The 15,589-nt window shown below is 45.6% G+C and overlaps 1 protein-coding gene across 10 annotated transcripts in view; it reads left to right on the plus strand.

Annotated features, from left to right (window-relative positions):
- LOC129823064 (receptor-type tyrosine-protein phosphatase mu-like) overlaps positions 1 to 15,589 on the plus strand; it is a 317,242-nt gene that overhangs the window by 240,782 nt on the left and 60,871 nt on the right. For 7 of the 10 annotated variants that reach the window (XM_055881767.1, XM_055881768.1, XM_055881769.1 and 4 more), the window contains 2 exons: positions 12,977 to 13,134; positions 15,050 to 15,121. In XM_055881767.1, coding sequence (XP_055737742.1) covers positions 12,977 to 13,134; positions 15,050 to 15,121 — 230 coding nt within the window. The remainder of the gene's footprint in view (positions 1 to 12,976; positions 13,135 to 15,049; positions 15,122 to 15,589) is intronic. The other 3 variants (XM_055881772.1, XM_055881774.1, XM_055881775.1) reach the window with 1 other exon arrangement.

The following is a 15,589-nucleotide window of genomic DNA, read 5'->3' on the forward strand; positions in this document are numbered from 1 at the left end:
TTTCCAAGTACCGCTGCTTTTCTTCACTCCCAGTCGCTGTCATTCTTTAATGATATTATGAATCCCTGATAAGCGCCTTTAAAGGACATTAACCTCACAGGTCACACACCGCTCCGTCTGTGGTTTTATGGCACTCTGATAATGGAGAGACATTACAGGCCATCTCCAGCAGGTCTCTGTCTGTCCACAGCCGTTGCCTCAGGCCCCACCGCTGGAGTTCCAGAGCCCCCACTGCCAACCATTAAGATTTATCTTGGCAAAACGACAACTAGAATGGGTTTTATGCAGTGCTCTCTCTGCCTGCTGCCTTGGACAAAATGCCTCGCTCCAGTGTAGGGTACCTTTCTCCTCTGCCTCCTTCTCCTGTTGCCTAGGGGCCATCAGTGACCAACACGGCAGGAGCTTTTATGGTTTTATTTATCTGTTTGTGGGCAAAGAGGGGAAAAAATGTGTTCTCTCTCTTTAACACTAGAACCGCCATAGGCTAACGGCCACTAACGTTTGATATTGTAAATAAATAAAAATCTCCCCCCAAAAAAGCTACGTCATGCTCCTTCCCTAACTTTTCATAAATGTTTGTATTTTACATTGCTCATTTGTCAGAATTTAGAATTCACAAAGTTAATAGTTAAAAAAAATTTTTTATACCTATTCCCAACTTAACCGGTCAAGATAATGCAATGTAGGACATTGATACCCAGCTAAGCACTAATGCGTCTCTATCTCCTCACTGAATGAATGACAAATGGAAGATCGGGTGATAACTGCTTGTTACTTCACAATTTAATTGAAATTAGGCCTAACTGAATGATGAGTTTGAAGAGGTTAATTTAATTTAGAAAGACAATAGTGTAATGATGAGTTTGTTATGCCTTTGGCACTCATGTTTATAGCAAATCATTTGACCGCGCGCCTTGCATGTCACGTTCCTGACCTGTTTTCTGTTGTTTGGTATGTGTTTAATTGGTCAGGGCGTGAGTTGGGGTGGGTAGTCTGTTATGTGTTTTCTATGTTGGGTTAATGGGTTGCCTGGTATGGCTCTCAATTAGAGGCAGGTGTTTGACGTTTCCTCTGATTGAGAGCCATATTAAGGTAGGTTGTTCTCACTGTTTGTTGGTGGGTGATTGTTCCTGTGTCTGTGTATACCACATGGGACTGTTTCGTTTGTTCGTTCGTTTTAGGTAGTCTGTTCCTGTTCATACGTTCTTCGTCTATATGTAAGTTCGTTTGTTTCAGGTCTGTTGCCTTCGTTTATTGTTTTGTAGTTTGTTCTAGTGTTTTCGTGTTTCGTCTGTCATTTAAAGAAATCGTTATGTATTCATCACCCGCTGCGCCTTGATCCGTTCACGCACCACAAGACGAACGTTACATTGCAGGTTGATTATCATTTTCTTTTACGTTTTACTTTTATTTTATTTTATGTTTAATAAGCTGTTTTATTTACTAGAACTCTAACTAATCAAAAGTTTTGTAATGGTAACAGAAACATGCTGCGTGTTGCAGTAGAATAAACATGTCCTTGACTATCCCAAGTTGATGAGCGAAGGGAAGCAAACGATGCCAGCCCACTGAATGAATGACACATTGATTAATGGGCGATATTTGTGTATGTTACTTCACAATCAAATTTAAATTAGGCCTAACTGAATGATAAGGAAGGTGAAGAGATGGATTTCATGTAGAACAACAGTAGTGTAATGATGAGTTTGTCATGCCTATCATCGTTGGCCCTCATGTTAATCATTTGACTGCATGCCTTGCGGGTTGATACCATTCTTATGTTTTACTTTGTAAAAATAAGCTTTTACGGGACTGTTTTATTTACTATAATGCATTGTAAGGGAAAGCAAAGCACGCTATGTGTTGCAGTACACCTTTGGAATAATGTGAAACATGTCCTTGACTCTATCCAAGTTGATGAGCAAGGGGAAACAAACGATGCCAGTCAGCCTGCACAGCCGGCCCATCGGAACTACAAAAAACTAATTTGACACATAGTTAGCCTGTAGACAAGATTAAATTGGCAATAGTCTAATTGAGAGTATTATTAGGTGTCAAATTGTACATGAAGAGATGGGCGCAACTTGTAATTTGCAGATGCAAGGAAGGGAGCATCACTTTATCAAATCCTCCTTCAGAGTCACATGCAGGTAAAACATTTTGATTTCTATATAGTATCAGAAAAAGTGTTTATATGGCCCTTACTTTTGTCAATTAACTCTCAAAATTCAAGAGGTGCAGCTCTATTTCCAAAATTTCACTTCAAGAATATCTGCACTGTCCCAGCGTTCAGCACATGACCACTAGCGTGGCTGCGTCGCTCCGGCTGCTAAGCACACTGGTAACATACTATAAATTAATTTATTTTGGATCTGGTTTCGATGTCCAGAGTTGAGGTTGAGGGGCCTACAGTAACATAAACTAATGAAAATGCTGTTGTGTTCTTTGAAATAGTTATTTCTGTAAACACAACCAAATTCTTCTTCTTCTGATAGAATATATGAAATGCATTTATTAGACTGTTAGAATGCATGTGTTCTTGGCTGGAAGTATCCAAAATTGGCTTTAGGCCTACGTTTTTCGCTAGGACTTTGTAGAATTATACAAAACATATCCTTCACTATCTTAACAATTAACTATTGTTATATTTCTACATGGATATATTTCCATGAATATTTCTTCATGCATTTCATGCTTTACAATTGTTTATGTACTATTTATCAAGCTTTGGTGCTTTATGTTTGCACACCTTGTGGGTTGATATGCATCTAATGCATAATCTAAATGAGACACCGTCAACGTTCTCAGCGTGCTCTAGCAGGTACTTGCGGTTCTTGTGTTAAAAGCCTATAGTCTTCGTTTTCCATTTGTCTTCTCTCGTCATCTGATTCCATACGGAGGAAGGGTTTTTTCAGCTTAAACTTTAAACGGCCCCAAAGGTTACGCTTATGCAAAGATCTGGAATAGAAAGGGATGAAATAAAAATATCTAGCATAGCGTTGAAGAGAAACGCAGCGACTCGGAGGAGTACATGGGGAGTGTTGTGACCAGGCTGTGGCATTAGGTATGCATGTGGGCCATGAATGGGAGCGAGCTCTCATGTAGCGATTGGGGGGAAGGGATGGTTTGAGGGAGGGAGGAGGTAAACAACCATAGCTCATACTGCATCTCTCCACTCAGCCACTGCATCACTCTCCCCGTTCACCCGCATCTCTCTCCCCGTTCACCCGCATCTCTCTCCCCGTTCACCTGCATCTCTCTCCCCGTTCACCCGCTTTTAATTTGTCCGCCTGTCTGGATTCATTCTGTTGAATCAGGTAGTTTTTTTTTAAGTGTGTGTTTTATAACGGGAGGCTATAATCCCCTCCATCCCCCTAAAAACATGTTTTTTTCTAACTATTCCACCAATGTGAAAACGTCTGTAGCTTACATATAGATAGTGCAAATCTTGTACACTAGCAGCAGAAAATATTAGCATTTAGCGAGCAAGGCCTCTTCACGATGCTGCCTTTGCAACTTCTGCACTGTACCCCAGCAGTGTCTCTACCCACCTGCGTGTGTGCCAGCCTACTTTGCCAACCAACACGCCCATTAAAGGTAATCTCTCATGTGAAGCCGTGCGTTTCCCTCCTACTCTGCCAGTGTCACTCATCACCCAGCCCCTTCAGCAGCGCAGCACGCCGCCTCTTCCTCTGTCGGGATTGATGACAGCCACACTGTCACAAAGTGGAGACAATCTGTCATTTGTCATCCCCCCGCCCCGGCGGTGCCTCACTGAGCCAAGATGGCGTTCTTTCATTCTCTTCTTTTAGTCAATCTTGACACCAGATCATTTTTTAGGGTTGGGCTGAAAGGTTCAGCCTGCGAGCACTTAGCAGAACAAAATAAACTCTTTGTGGAACATCGTTAGTGGAAGTTTTTTTGTACTTTGAAACGAGACCATTCACTGGAAGCTCTTGGAGTACTTGTAAGTTTGGACAAAATCTTACTGCCCCCCCCTCCTATGTTCACCTGAACCTCTCAAAGTATTTCTGAACCTCCAACCCTGTGCTCCTCTGGAAAAAGCAGGGGACCCATCGATCCAACACCTTGGGCAACACATCAGTCCCTCTACCTTCGTGACATTTTTTTCCCTGATTGGAGAGACTGTGAGGTGCACTTTCACATTTATTTTCAATTTTCTTTGCGCTCGCTCTCCAACTCCTCTCCCCGAGACAGATCGAGTCCTGACATTTGCAGGGAAATGGGCTGTGCCACCGCGCTTTGTCAATTCCCGCAGCTGTTTGGGGAAGGGTTTCAATCGCCCGCTCTCCCGGGTGGGTACATGAAACACAGACCCTTTTTAGAAAGGCGCGGGTGTCTTAAATGAAAAAGGACATGGAAGCGTCTTTCCCTTATTTGCCAAAGTCCCCAAGCAAGAATTGGATTTGAACATCGGGACAGGGTTCGTGAAAATAAATGCCATTTTGCATTGCCTTGAGAAACTCAAGTTTTAAACTCCTTTAAAAGGTCATACTGTGCACACTATCTCTTCAGTCTCTGTAGGCCTCTCTGTCTTTGTAGTAGGCCTAGCTAAGACTATGCATACCGATCTAAACTAGAGCTGTTTATTTTATTTCACAGTTTACCATTCTATCTCAAGGTGAGGAATGCACTTAGTTATTCCTGTCCAATCTGTCACTGCTGCTGCTGTCAGCACGTTAATTCTATATTTTTTTTGTATTTTTTTTTCACCTTTTATTTCACGGTAACTCTATAGTCCCCTGATTGCATGCAGATGGGGAAACCTTGGCCTGTGAGCGTTTGTCTCCTCCCAAGCATTCATGTTGTCTGGATTATTCTATTCCACGTCATTAACTCTGACACCCTCTGATTAGCTCTCTTTATTAAAAACTAAGAAAGAGAATGAGAAAAAATAAACAAGTAAATGAAGTCAACAAAAACACGCAAATTGTAGCAACTTGTGTTTTTTTTCTCATTCTGCCGAATTAAACAAGCGTCGACACCGCCAGGGCCCTAATGTCAACCATTAAACACTAAGATTCAATTACAGAGTAGGAGTAGTACTTAATCTTTCCCCGGGTAGCCATTGTTCACATTGCACCTTGCGCCCCAAGACGGAAGGAAACCATGCTAGAAACGGAAGCTCCCTCTCCTCCAACCCCCAGACTAAATCACCTATTACCCAGCCAGATGACAAGGTGCATTAAATGTCACTTTTCACGGCAAACAAATTTGGAGGAACAGTTAAAACTATTAGCTTCCTGTCGAGGGCCTCCCACTCAAATAGATGTTTGGTGGCAGCGGGGAGTCGGGCACTGCCATACGGAGCGAGCCGGCTGCGAAATCGAATCCAAGCAGATTGATTCGGCGATGGTGGCGGGAGAGCTTCATTAACTCATAGCTGTCCATTAGCCACTAGTCATTCTCTCCGGCTTATTAGGGATCGCATGCCGTCTCAGCGCTGAGCGGCTGTGTTTACCACAGTAAAGGCAGAGGGAGAGACAATTATACCCCGCCACGCTTCCCCCATCAGGCAGGTAGAACACCATTAAGTGGAGGCTGAACACTCAAGCTGTTAACCACCTTGAGAAAATCACATTCCGCCTCACCAAATTCTAAGAATCGTCTCTGCCACGACAAAGAAGATGGGCCCATATAATAATCCAGCATTGTCATTCCCTTCACAAATTTTCCATTGTTTTCTTTCCTTTGTGTTATTGTTTTTCTTTGTCTGGGACCCTTTTTATCTCGCATCTAGCCGGTGATCCATGGAGCGTTTGTGCTGGAGTTTTGCCTCCAATTTAAAAGAAACCGGGTATGACTTGTCTCCCGCTCTGCAACGTGAATTCACTAAATTGGCTCAATAGAGTTTCTGCGATAACCATCTCCTTCTGTAATTTCAAAAGGCTCTTCCCAGACACTTTAATTTGTTCCTTAAGTGCAAAGAGGGAAAGAGGAGAGCGCGACCACTCAGTGACAAATCTCTGCCTCCCAGGCTCGCCTCGCAATTGAGAGGAATGCAGATTTAAATGACAAGAGGCAGTAAATTCCAAAGCGCTACAGTATCTAAGATTTAAGCTCCCACAGTTAGAGGTATATTGCACCCTTCTTCAGAGTGGTATTACTGTCTGAAATCCCCTTGTAGTAAATCAGATTATATTAATTGCAGATATAAATTTGCATTCACTTGAAATACCTGCTCGTTTAAGACACCAAACAGACCCAATATTGGCTCATCCGCTGAGTCTATTTGCATCCAATTGGATATTGTGGGATTTTTCTATGTCTGCTTAATTTTCTAATAAATCTCTTGAAATTATTACAATGAATTGGATCCTGAGACTTCTCGCTACTGTAGCACAGTTAATAAATCTGATCTCTGCTGAATTAGCTCTCAAAGAGAAAGCTCAATCACTAGGGCCTGGGGAGATTTGTTCAAACTCACTATGAAAATAGCCTTAATTACACTGAACAAAAATATAAACGCAACATGCAACAATTTCAAAGTTACAGTTCATATAAGGAAATCAAGCAATTTGAAAGAAATTCATTAGGCCCTAATGTATGGATTTCACATGTTGGTCACAGATCTTTAAAAAAAGGTATGGGCTGTTTAATCAGCTTCTTGACGTGCAACACGTGTTCGGTGGATGGATTATCTTGGTAAAGGAGAAATCCTCACTAACAGGGATGTAAACACATTTTTTTCACAATTTGAGCAATAAGCTTTTTGTGCGTATGAAACATTTCTGTGTTTCTTTATTTCAGGTCCTGAAACATGGGACCAAAACTTTTTACATGTTGCGTTTATATTTTTGTTCAGTTTAGAATACCTGTCTCTCAAGATTGTGCTTGTCACTCATATCGCCAGCTCTCACAGAGTGTCTGTAATGACAAGGTCAGCAGCACTTACACGTTGATTTGAAAGCCTCCACCATGTGCAGTGCTAGTCATGTAGTCTTCACCTGTAGAGAAGGCCTGTGTCATCACGCCTCGGCCTCTCCAGATGACCGCTCTGCCCAGTCTGCAGTTCTGCATGTCAGAAGTGCACATCAGGCTGATGAAAGCCAGCTGGAGAAATGCTGTGGGGTACAGCCTGGAGCAGGGAGAGCGCTAGGTTATATAGGGAAGCAGGGAGAGCGCTAGGGTATATAGGGAAGCAGGGAGAGCACTAGGTTATAAAGGGAAGCAGGGAGAGCGCTAGGTTATAAAGGGAAGCAGGGAGAGTGCTAGATTATATAGGGAAGCAGGGAGAGCGCTAGGTTATATAGGGAAGCAGGGAGAGCGCTAGGTTATATAGGGAAGCAGGGAGAGCGCTAGGTTATAAAGGGAAACAGGGAGGGCGCTAGGGTATATAGGGAAGCAGGGAGAGCGCTAGGGTATATAGGGAAGCAGGGAAGGCGCTAGGTTATATAGGGAAACAGGGAGAGCGCTAGGTTATATAGGGAAGCAGGGAGAGCGCTAGATTATATAGGGAAGCAGGGCGAGCGCTAGGTTATATAGGGAAGCAGGGTGAGCGCTAGGTTATATAGGGAAGCAGGGTGAGCGCTAGGTTATATAGGGAAGCAGGGAGAGAGCTAGGTTATATAGGGAAGCAGGGAGAGCGCTAGGGTATATAGGGAAGCAGGGAAGGCGCTAGGTTATATAGGGAAACAGGGAGGGTGCTAGGTTATATAGGGAAGCAGGGAGAGCGCTAGGTTATATAGGGAAGCAGGGAAGGCGCTAGGGTATATAGGGAAGCAGGGAGAGAGCTAGGTTATATAGGGAAGCAGGGAGAGCGCTAGGGTATATAGGGAAGCAGGGAAGGCGCTAGGTTATATAGGGAAACAGGGAGGGTGCTAGGTTATATAGGGAAGCAGGGAGAGCGCTAGGTTATATAGGGAAGCAGGGAAGGCGCTAGGGTATATAGGGAAGCAGGGAGGGCGGTGGGTTATATGGGGAAGCAGGGAGGATGCTAGGTTATATATGGAAGCAGGGAGGATGCTAGGTTATATAGGGAAGCAGGGAGGATGCTAGGTTATATAGGGAAGCAGGGAGGATGCTAGGTTATATAGGGAAGCAGGGAGGATGCTAGGTTATATAGGGAAGCAGGGAGGATGCTAGGTTATATAGGGAAGCAAGGAGGATGCTAGGTTATATAGGGAAGCAGGGAGGATGCTAGGTTATATAGGGAAGCAGGGAGGATGCTAGGTTCTATAGGGAAGCAGGGAGGATGCTAGGTTATATAGGGAAGCAAGGAGAATGCTAGGTTATATAGGGAAGCGGGGATGATGCTATGTTATATAGGGAAGCGGGAGGATGCTAGGTTATATAGGGAAGCGGGGAGGATGCTAGGTTATATATGGAAGCAGGGAGGATGCTAGGTTATATAGGGAAGCAAGGAGGATGCTAGGTTATATATGGAAGCAGGGAGGATGCTAGGTTATATAGGGAAGCAGGGAGGATGCTAGGTTATATAGGGAAGCAGGGAGGATGCTAGGTTATATATGGAAGCAGGGAGGATGCTAGGTTATATAGGGAAGCAGGGAGGATGCTAGGTTGTATATGGAAGCAGGGAGGATGCTAGGTTATATAGGGAAGCAGGGAGGATGCTAGGTTATATATGGAAGCAGGGAGGATGCTAGGTTATATATGGAAGCAGGGAGGATGCTAGGTTATATAGGGAAGCAGGGAGGATGCTAGGTTATATAGGGAAGCAGGGAGGATGCTAGGTTATATAGGGAAGCAAGGAGGATGCTAGGTTATATATGGAAGCAGGGAGCATGCTAGGTTATATATGGAAGCAGGGAGGATGCTAGGTTATATATGGAAGCAGGGAGGATGCTAGGTTATATAGGGAAGCAGGGAGCATGCTAGGTTATATAGGGAAGCAGGGAGGATGCTAGGTTATATATGGAAGCAGGGAGGATGCTAGGTTATATATGGAAGCAGGGAGGATGCTAGGTTATATATGGAAGCAGGGAGCATGCTAGGTTATATAGGGAAGCAGGGAGGATGCTAGGTTATATATGGAAGCAGGGAGCATGCTAGGTTATATATGGAAGCAGGGAGGATGTTAGGTTATATATGGAAGCAGGGAGGATGCTAGGTTATATAGGGAAGCAGGGAGGATGCTGGGTTATATAGGGAAGCAGGGAGGATGCTAGGTTATATAGGGAAGCAGGGAGGATGCTAGGTTATATATGGAAGCAGGGAGGATGCTAGGTTATATATGGAAGCAGGGAGGATGCTAGGTTATATAGGGAAGCAGGGAGGATGCTGGGTTATATATGGAAGCAGAGAGGATGCTGGGTTATATAGGGAAGCAGGGAGGATGCTAGATTATATAGGGAAGCAGGGAGGATGCTAGGTTATATAGGGAAGCAGGGAGGATGCTAGGTTATATAGGGAAGCAGGGAGGATGCTAGGTTATATAGGGAAGCAGGGAGGATGCTAGGTTATATAGGGAAGCAGGGAGGATGCTAGGTTATATATGGAAGCAGGGAGCATGCTAGGTTATATATGGAAGCAGGGAGCATGCTAGGTTATATAGGGAAGCAGGGAGGATGCTAGGTTATATATGGAAGCAGGGAGGATGCTAGGTTATATAGGGAAGCAGGGAGGATGCTAGGTTATATAGGGAAGCAGGGAGGATGCTAGGTTATATAGGGAAGCAGGGAGGATGCTAGGTTATATAGGGAAGCAGGGAGGATGCTAGGTTATATAGGGAAGCAGGGAGGATGCTAGGTTATATAGGGAAGCAGGGAGGATGCTAGGTTATATAGGGAAGCAGGGAGGATGCTAGGTTATATAGGGAAGCAGGGAGGATGCTAGGTTATATAGGGAAGCAGGGAGGATGCTAGGTTGTATAGGGAAGGTGGCATCATCTCCAAGGTGGATACAGCACATGTGTGGGTAAGAGCGAGAGTTCTAGAACTTTTAGATACCAAGGGATTAGAGTTCATCTACAAATTTAAAATGGACCTGCCTGTGGATACTTCTCAGAAGTTTAGCTCAACCTGACAGTTGGAGAAGACCCACTTGCATTACTCATTCACTGTGTGCATCAGTAAAACCCCTCCGGCGAAATAGGGTGAAAGAGCAAAATATAGTTTCTCTTTTCTTCCATTCGTATAAATGCTGGATCGACTGACCTTGAGCGTCTAAAGAGACGGGCGGGCGGCATAGAGGGGGAGAATGAGCGCGAGAGAGAGAGAGGGTGATATGACTTTCATTCATTTATGTTTAATGCTCTGACTGCAAGATGGGGTCGGGCCCCGTTTTAGACCACTTAACGCTGGGGGGGGGGGGGGCTCCATTAGAGAAGGCCAACTCCTAGCCCCCCCACCCCTCAGGAGGAATGGGAGAGGGAGAAAGTGAACAAGAAGAGCAGTCAGATGGCATTCTATTGCATCTGGCTGCATTCAAATGGACATTGGTCACTGCAAATGGAGGCTGGAGAATATGGACACTTTGGATGGGATTCAGAGACATTTACTACCCACCTGGAAATGAGAAATTCTCAGGTACAGGTTGCCTGGGCAGCGTCCCATTTAGATGATTGCTATTTGCTGCTGATGGTTGGTAAGGAGGCTGGGGTGTAAGGAGGCTGGGCTGTTTTCACTCAGGAGTCGTTAGTGAGGAATAGCCAGGACAGGGTTGGCATCGCTACGGTGTTTTGGTGGAAAGTTGGCTCTCGCCAGAGAATGCAGGGTCCTATGCCAGCCTCGTAGACCCCGGTATAACAGCGCCATCTCAGGGCTGGCAAAATGTCTGGCACCCCTCACTGACTTCCTTGGCTTGCAAATGGGGCATACACTACACTTTCTCAGCCCCCCATAAAAGCACAGTGATCACGACACAGAGGGGGACTGATGGGTGCTTGTGGGGAGTGGCTGGCCCCTAATGAAGGCTTCACCAAGGTCTCTCTGTTACTGCCAGCTGGGCGCTTGCAAAGGCACCGTTCTCACACACACGCTCTTTGTCGACCCATACAGCTGGAGCGCTGAGGAAAAGCAACATTAGTGAGAGAGAGCGCTCTGAAATGCTACGATTTGGCCTGATTAAGCTTGTAGAGGAAAAAGAGCTAAGTGGAAAATGGATCCCATTTGTAAACCCAATGTTTTTACTTTGAAAATATGTCTTAAGTGCTATGAACTCAATGCAAGCTTTCAGCTCAAAAGGAAAGGGTTAGTCCATTGGAAAGCAGACGTTCTTATTGGTTATCTGCCTCTCACTGGCCTGTTTGCGGTTCTCTCCAATGAGTGTGTTCAGCCTATAGAGTATAGAATACTAGTGGCTGATGCCATTTGTATTTCTATGGATCTGCCCCACTCTCTATCACACGGGTTTCAGCCTTCTGAAACCACACCACTGTTTCCTAAGATGACAACCCCTTTGCGTTAACCTCCCTTGGCCCATGTGTTGCTCCTGCCGAAAACACAGCAGCCCCCTTTCTCTGACAACTACATTTAACGTCTACTCTACAGTCTCCCCCTGCAATGGAGGACAAGCCATAGCTGAGCTGGGGAGACTTTAAGTATCTAATCCACTTAAAGTATCATCTGTCTGTCTGTGTGCGAGGCTGTTGACCTAGCCGCTGACATGGGGCCCCAGGAGACTACATTAGCAGGGAGTGGGCCAGCAGGTACTGTATTTAAGGGCGTCCTTGTTTCCTAGAATCTCCCTGTTGGCCAACCTAGCACCCTGCCCTAAGAGTCAGGATCTGGGCCAACCTAACGCCCTGCCCTAAGAGTCAGGATCTGGGCCAACCTAACGCCCTGCCCTAAGAGTCAGGATCTGGGCCAACCTAACGCCCTGCCCTAAGAGTCAGGATCTGGGCCAACCTAACGCCCTGCCCTAAGAGTCAGAATCTGGGCCAACCTAGCGCCCTGCCCTAAGAGTCAGGATCTGGGCCAACCTAACGCCCTGCCCTAAGAGTCAGGATCTGGGCCAACCTAGCGCCCTGCCCTAAGAGTCAGGATCTGGGCCAACCTAGCGCCCTGCCCTAAGAGTCAGGATCTGGGCCAACCTAACGCCCTGCCCTAAGAGTCAGGATCTGGGCCAACCTAGCGCCCTGCCCTAAGAGTCAGGATCTGGGCCAACCTAGCGCCCTGCCCTAAGAGTCAGGATCTGGGTCAACCTAACGCCCTGCCCTAAGAGTCAGGATCTGGGCCAACCTAACGCCCTGCCCTAAGAGTCAGGATCTGGGCCAACCTAACGCCCTGCCCTAAGAGTCAGGATCTGGGCCAACCTAACGCCCTGCCCTAAGAGTCAGGATCTGGGCCAACCTAACGCCCTGCCCTAAGAGTCAGGATCTGGGCCAACCTAACGCCCTGCCCTAAGAGTCAGGATCTGGGCCAACCTAACGCCCTGCCCTAAGAGTCAGGATCTGGGCCAACCTAACGCCCTGCCCTAAGAGTCAGGATCTGGGTCAACCTAACGCCCTGCCCTAAGAGTCAGGATCTGGGCCAACCTAGCGCCCTGCCCTAAGAGTCAGGATCTGGGCCAACCTAGCGCCCTGCCCTAAGAGTCAGGATCTGGGCCAACCTAACGCCCTGCCCTAAGAGTCAGGATCTGGGCCTGTGTTTACATGACACTCTGGGGGATATGGCAGCAAAATATACAGTGTAGCCTCTGGGTTGAATGAGGAGAAAGGTAGCTAGTTTGTCGCACTGTTTGGATGCAGACTAGATTTCATCTCCGCTGTCCATCTCCACTTCATGAGGAGACATGAATTGCTAGCCACAGCAAGGCCTGATGTGATGTAAGAGAACAACCACAGCAGACTTGGGTTCAAATCGCAGGCTCAATGAAATACATAATAGTATTTGAAATAAAACAAATCTTAGTTGGAGCCAGGTATGAACCAGATCATGTCAATATGAGGCTTGATTATGATACGTATTTAGCATATTGCTTACTGTATCACTAGCTTTTCAATGTTTTCCCCTGTGACCCTTTCTTCTTTCTATTGTGTTTGGTATGAAACCAGGAAACTGGCCAAGAAGCGCAAGGAGACACTGAGCAGCACGCGACAGGAGATGACCGTGATGGTGAACTCCATGGACAAGAGCTACACAGAGCAGGGCACCAACTGTGATGAGGCCATCTCCTTCATGGACACCCACAGCCACACACTCAACGGGAGAAGTGAGTGTCTAACAGCAGGGCATTGTGGATTGGTGGCCGGGGAGTATGGAAGGCTTTTCACACTGAGCTGAACCCAGCCAAACCAAGCTGTACATAGCTGGCCTGGTTACACATTCACAATAGTCACTGGAACCGTAGTGGAAAGGACAATGTGAAAAGAAAAACAATTTAGGTTTAGGCGGACACAGTAGTGTGAACAGGCTATAGGTAACAGATTAACACTGGTACATTAGAGCAATTTCTTTCAATTCTAAACAAATTCTGTTTCATCAATGATCAAGTCATGTGAAAGGCTCTTGCGAAACCCTCGATACCCAAGCATGTTAGAAATGTCTTCAGTGTTGTTTACTTATTAGGCAGCTCGACTATAATTTGCCGATACAGCATCTAAATAAGGACTTATCATTCCTCCCTTAATTTTCCAAAGCTGTCAATGCTTTAATCCTCGTTTTTGATCCTGTGCCTATTTCAAACACTTCTTACCTCTTACTAGCCTTTCATTTCCTTCTATAGGTATCCCATGTTGGCACATGAGTGGGGGAGGGGGGGGGGGTAGATATACGTTTTTTTTTAAATTGGATTAATTTAGAAGATGCTCTTATCCAGAGCGATTTAGAGGATTGATTAGGGTTAAGTGCCTTGCACAAGAGCACGTCGATAGATTTTTCACCTAGTCGGTTTGGGGATTCGAACCAGCGAGCTTTCTGTTACTGGCCCAACGCTCTTAACCGCTAGGCTACCTGCTGCCCTATATCTTCCCCATCTGTCATGCTTCCACCCCCTCTGGCCTTCCTCCTCACCCCAGGGACAGCTGACCCTGGCTGAGGTACAATCCCCTAATCCCCCCCCACCAGCGGTGGTCCCCAGGCCCAAACATTAGTCAGCCCCTATTGCTTGGCATGCTGGGTCAGCGGCTCTCATCACCATCTGATTTCCCCCTTGTGCCCCTATCCCTCACAACTATATGACATTAAGACATCCCTTCATTATGAGGATCTCCAGAATCATATTCTCTATATTTCTTAGACCTTCTTATATCTCTGTTACTGGAGAGTAAATAAGCTACAACCCTGAAGTTTGTCTTTCAACTCTGAAGGCTAGGAGGAGGTGCCAGGGTCACGGGGCATTTTTCTCTCTCCCCTTAACCGCGCGCCTCATCTGTCTGTCAAAAGAAAAAAGGGGACAGGAGCGAGAACACGACCGTGAACGAGTCTTGGATCGTTTGGCGCTCGTTTAATATTGCAAGAGGGGAATGCCATTTCTGCCTGACAGGGCCGGCCGACGTGTCGCCGGGCAGAATGGAGTGACCTGGGAAACGTTGGGGATAAATAAATAAACATGCTCTCATTGGACGACAGAGCCATTCAGCCGTGACCTTATCCCGCTGTCTAACGCAATATCCTTGACTAACAGCAGGGTCACTGTTGGCAACTAATGTCTGCTGCCTGATGGCGACCGACAAACACGGCGACTATCGCTCAGTGTACTGTGCCTGCTTTATCAACGAACCCTAACCCTTTATTGATTTGGCTGAATATGTCGTATGAACACAGCCCGTTGTTGTCACTTATTCAAAAATAGTCATTAAAAAGCATTAGCGTATTTGTATCCATATGCGTAGCCAGAACAGTAAATAGTGAAATGTCTTAGTTTCTTGACATTATTCTAGTTGTTAAATTGACTCTGTCAGGTGACATGCAAAAGCTCCAAGCCTTTCCTAATGTCTTCAGGAAGGGAAGTGAACACACACTTCCTTGATTCTGTTTTTTATTTGAGACAACCTTTTATTCAGACAGATCTGAGTCTGGAAGCCAAATTGTTTGATTCCTACAGATCGTCAAGAAATATACTATTCATTCTTCCACTGAAGTTTATTGACCATTGTGTTACTGCCTGCTCTCTCTCTTGCTAAAAGCTGCCTCTCCCTCGACATTCACCATGAAGACTAACTCAATCAGCACGACCGTACCCACCTCCTACTACCCAGGTAAACTACCTCATCTTTTAACTCTTAAAACTCCTTCTGCTTCTACTACTGTCTAAAACCGCTGATGACCTCTTATGACCCCTTGAACTTTGACCTCTTTAACGAATGGCCAATCCCGATCTAGGTGCTTGTGCCTTTTTTCGATAAACGGTTTGCTTGATCTAATGGGGGCCTGCCAAAACGATGTAATGATGCCTGTTCTCTTTTTGCCTGCAGTTTTAATTGCTCTATAGCGGTTGCACTTCAGCATACTATTTGGGACAACCATTTTGAGCCATATTGGTAGATTGATTTGAATCGATCTGTATGTATATTCTATTCGATGGATAATGTTGGACATGATCTACATTTAACTGACTTATCTCTTATAATGTTAAAAATGAACTATTGATGCTGTTCTTCCATTGGAGCTTTTCTTTGCCACTTGATGATAACAAACTGTAACTGCTCTGCTATAATATTGCTGAC

The sequence above is a fragment of the Salvelinus fontinalis genome, chromosome 25 (genome assembly GCF_029448725.1).
Source record: "Salvelinus fontinalis isolate EN_2023a chromosome 25, ASM2944872v1, whole genome shotgun sequence".
Classification (NCBI taxonomy): domain Eukaryota; kingdom Metazoa; phylum Chordata; class Actinopteri; order Salmoniformes; family Salmonidae; genus Salvelinus; species Salvelinus fontinalis.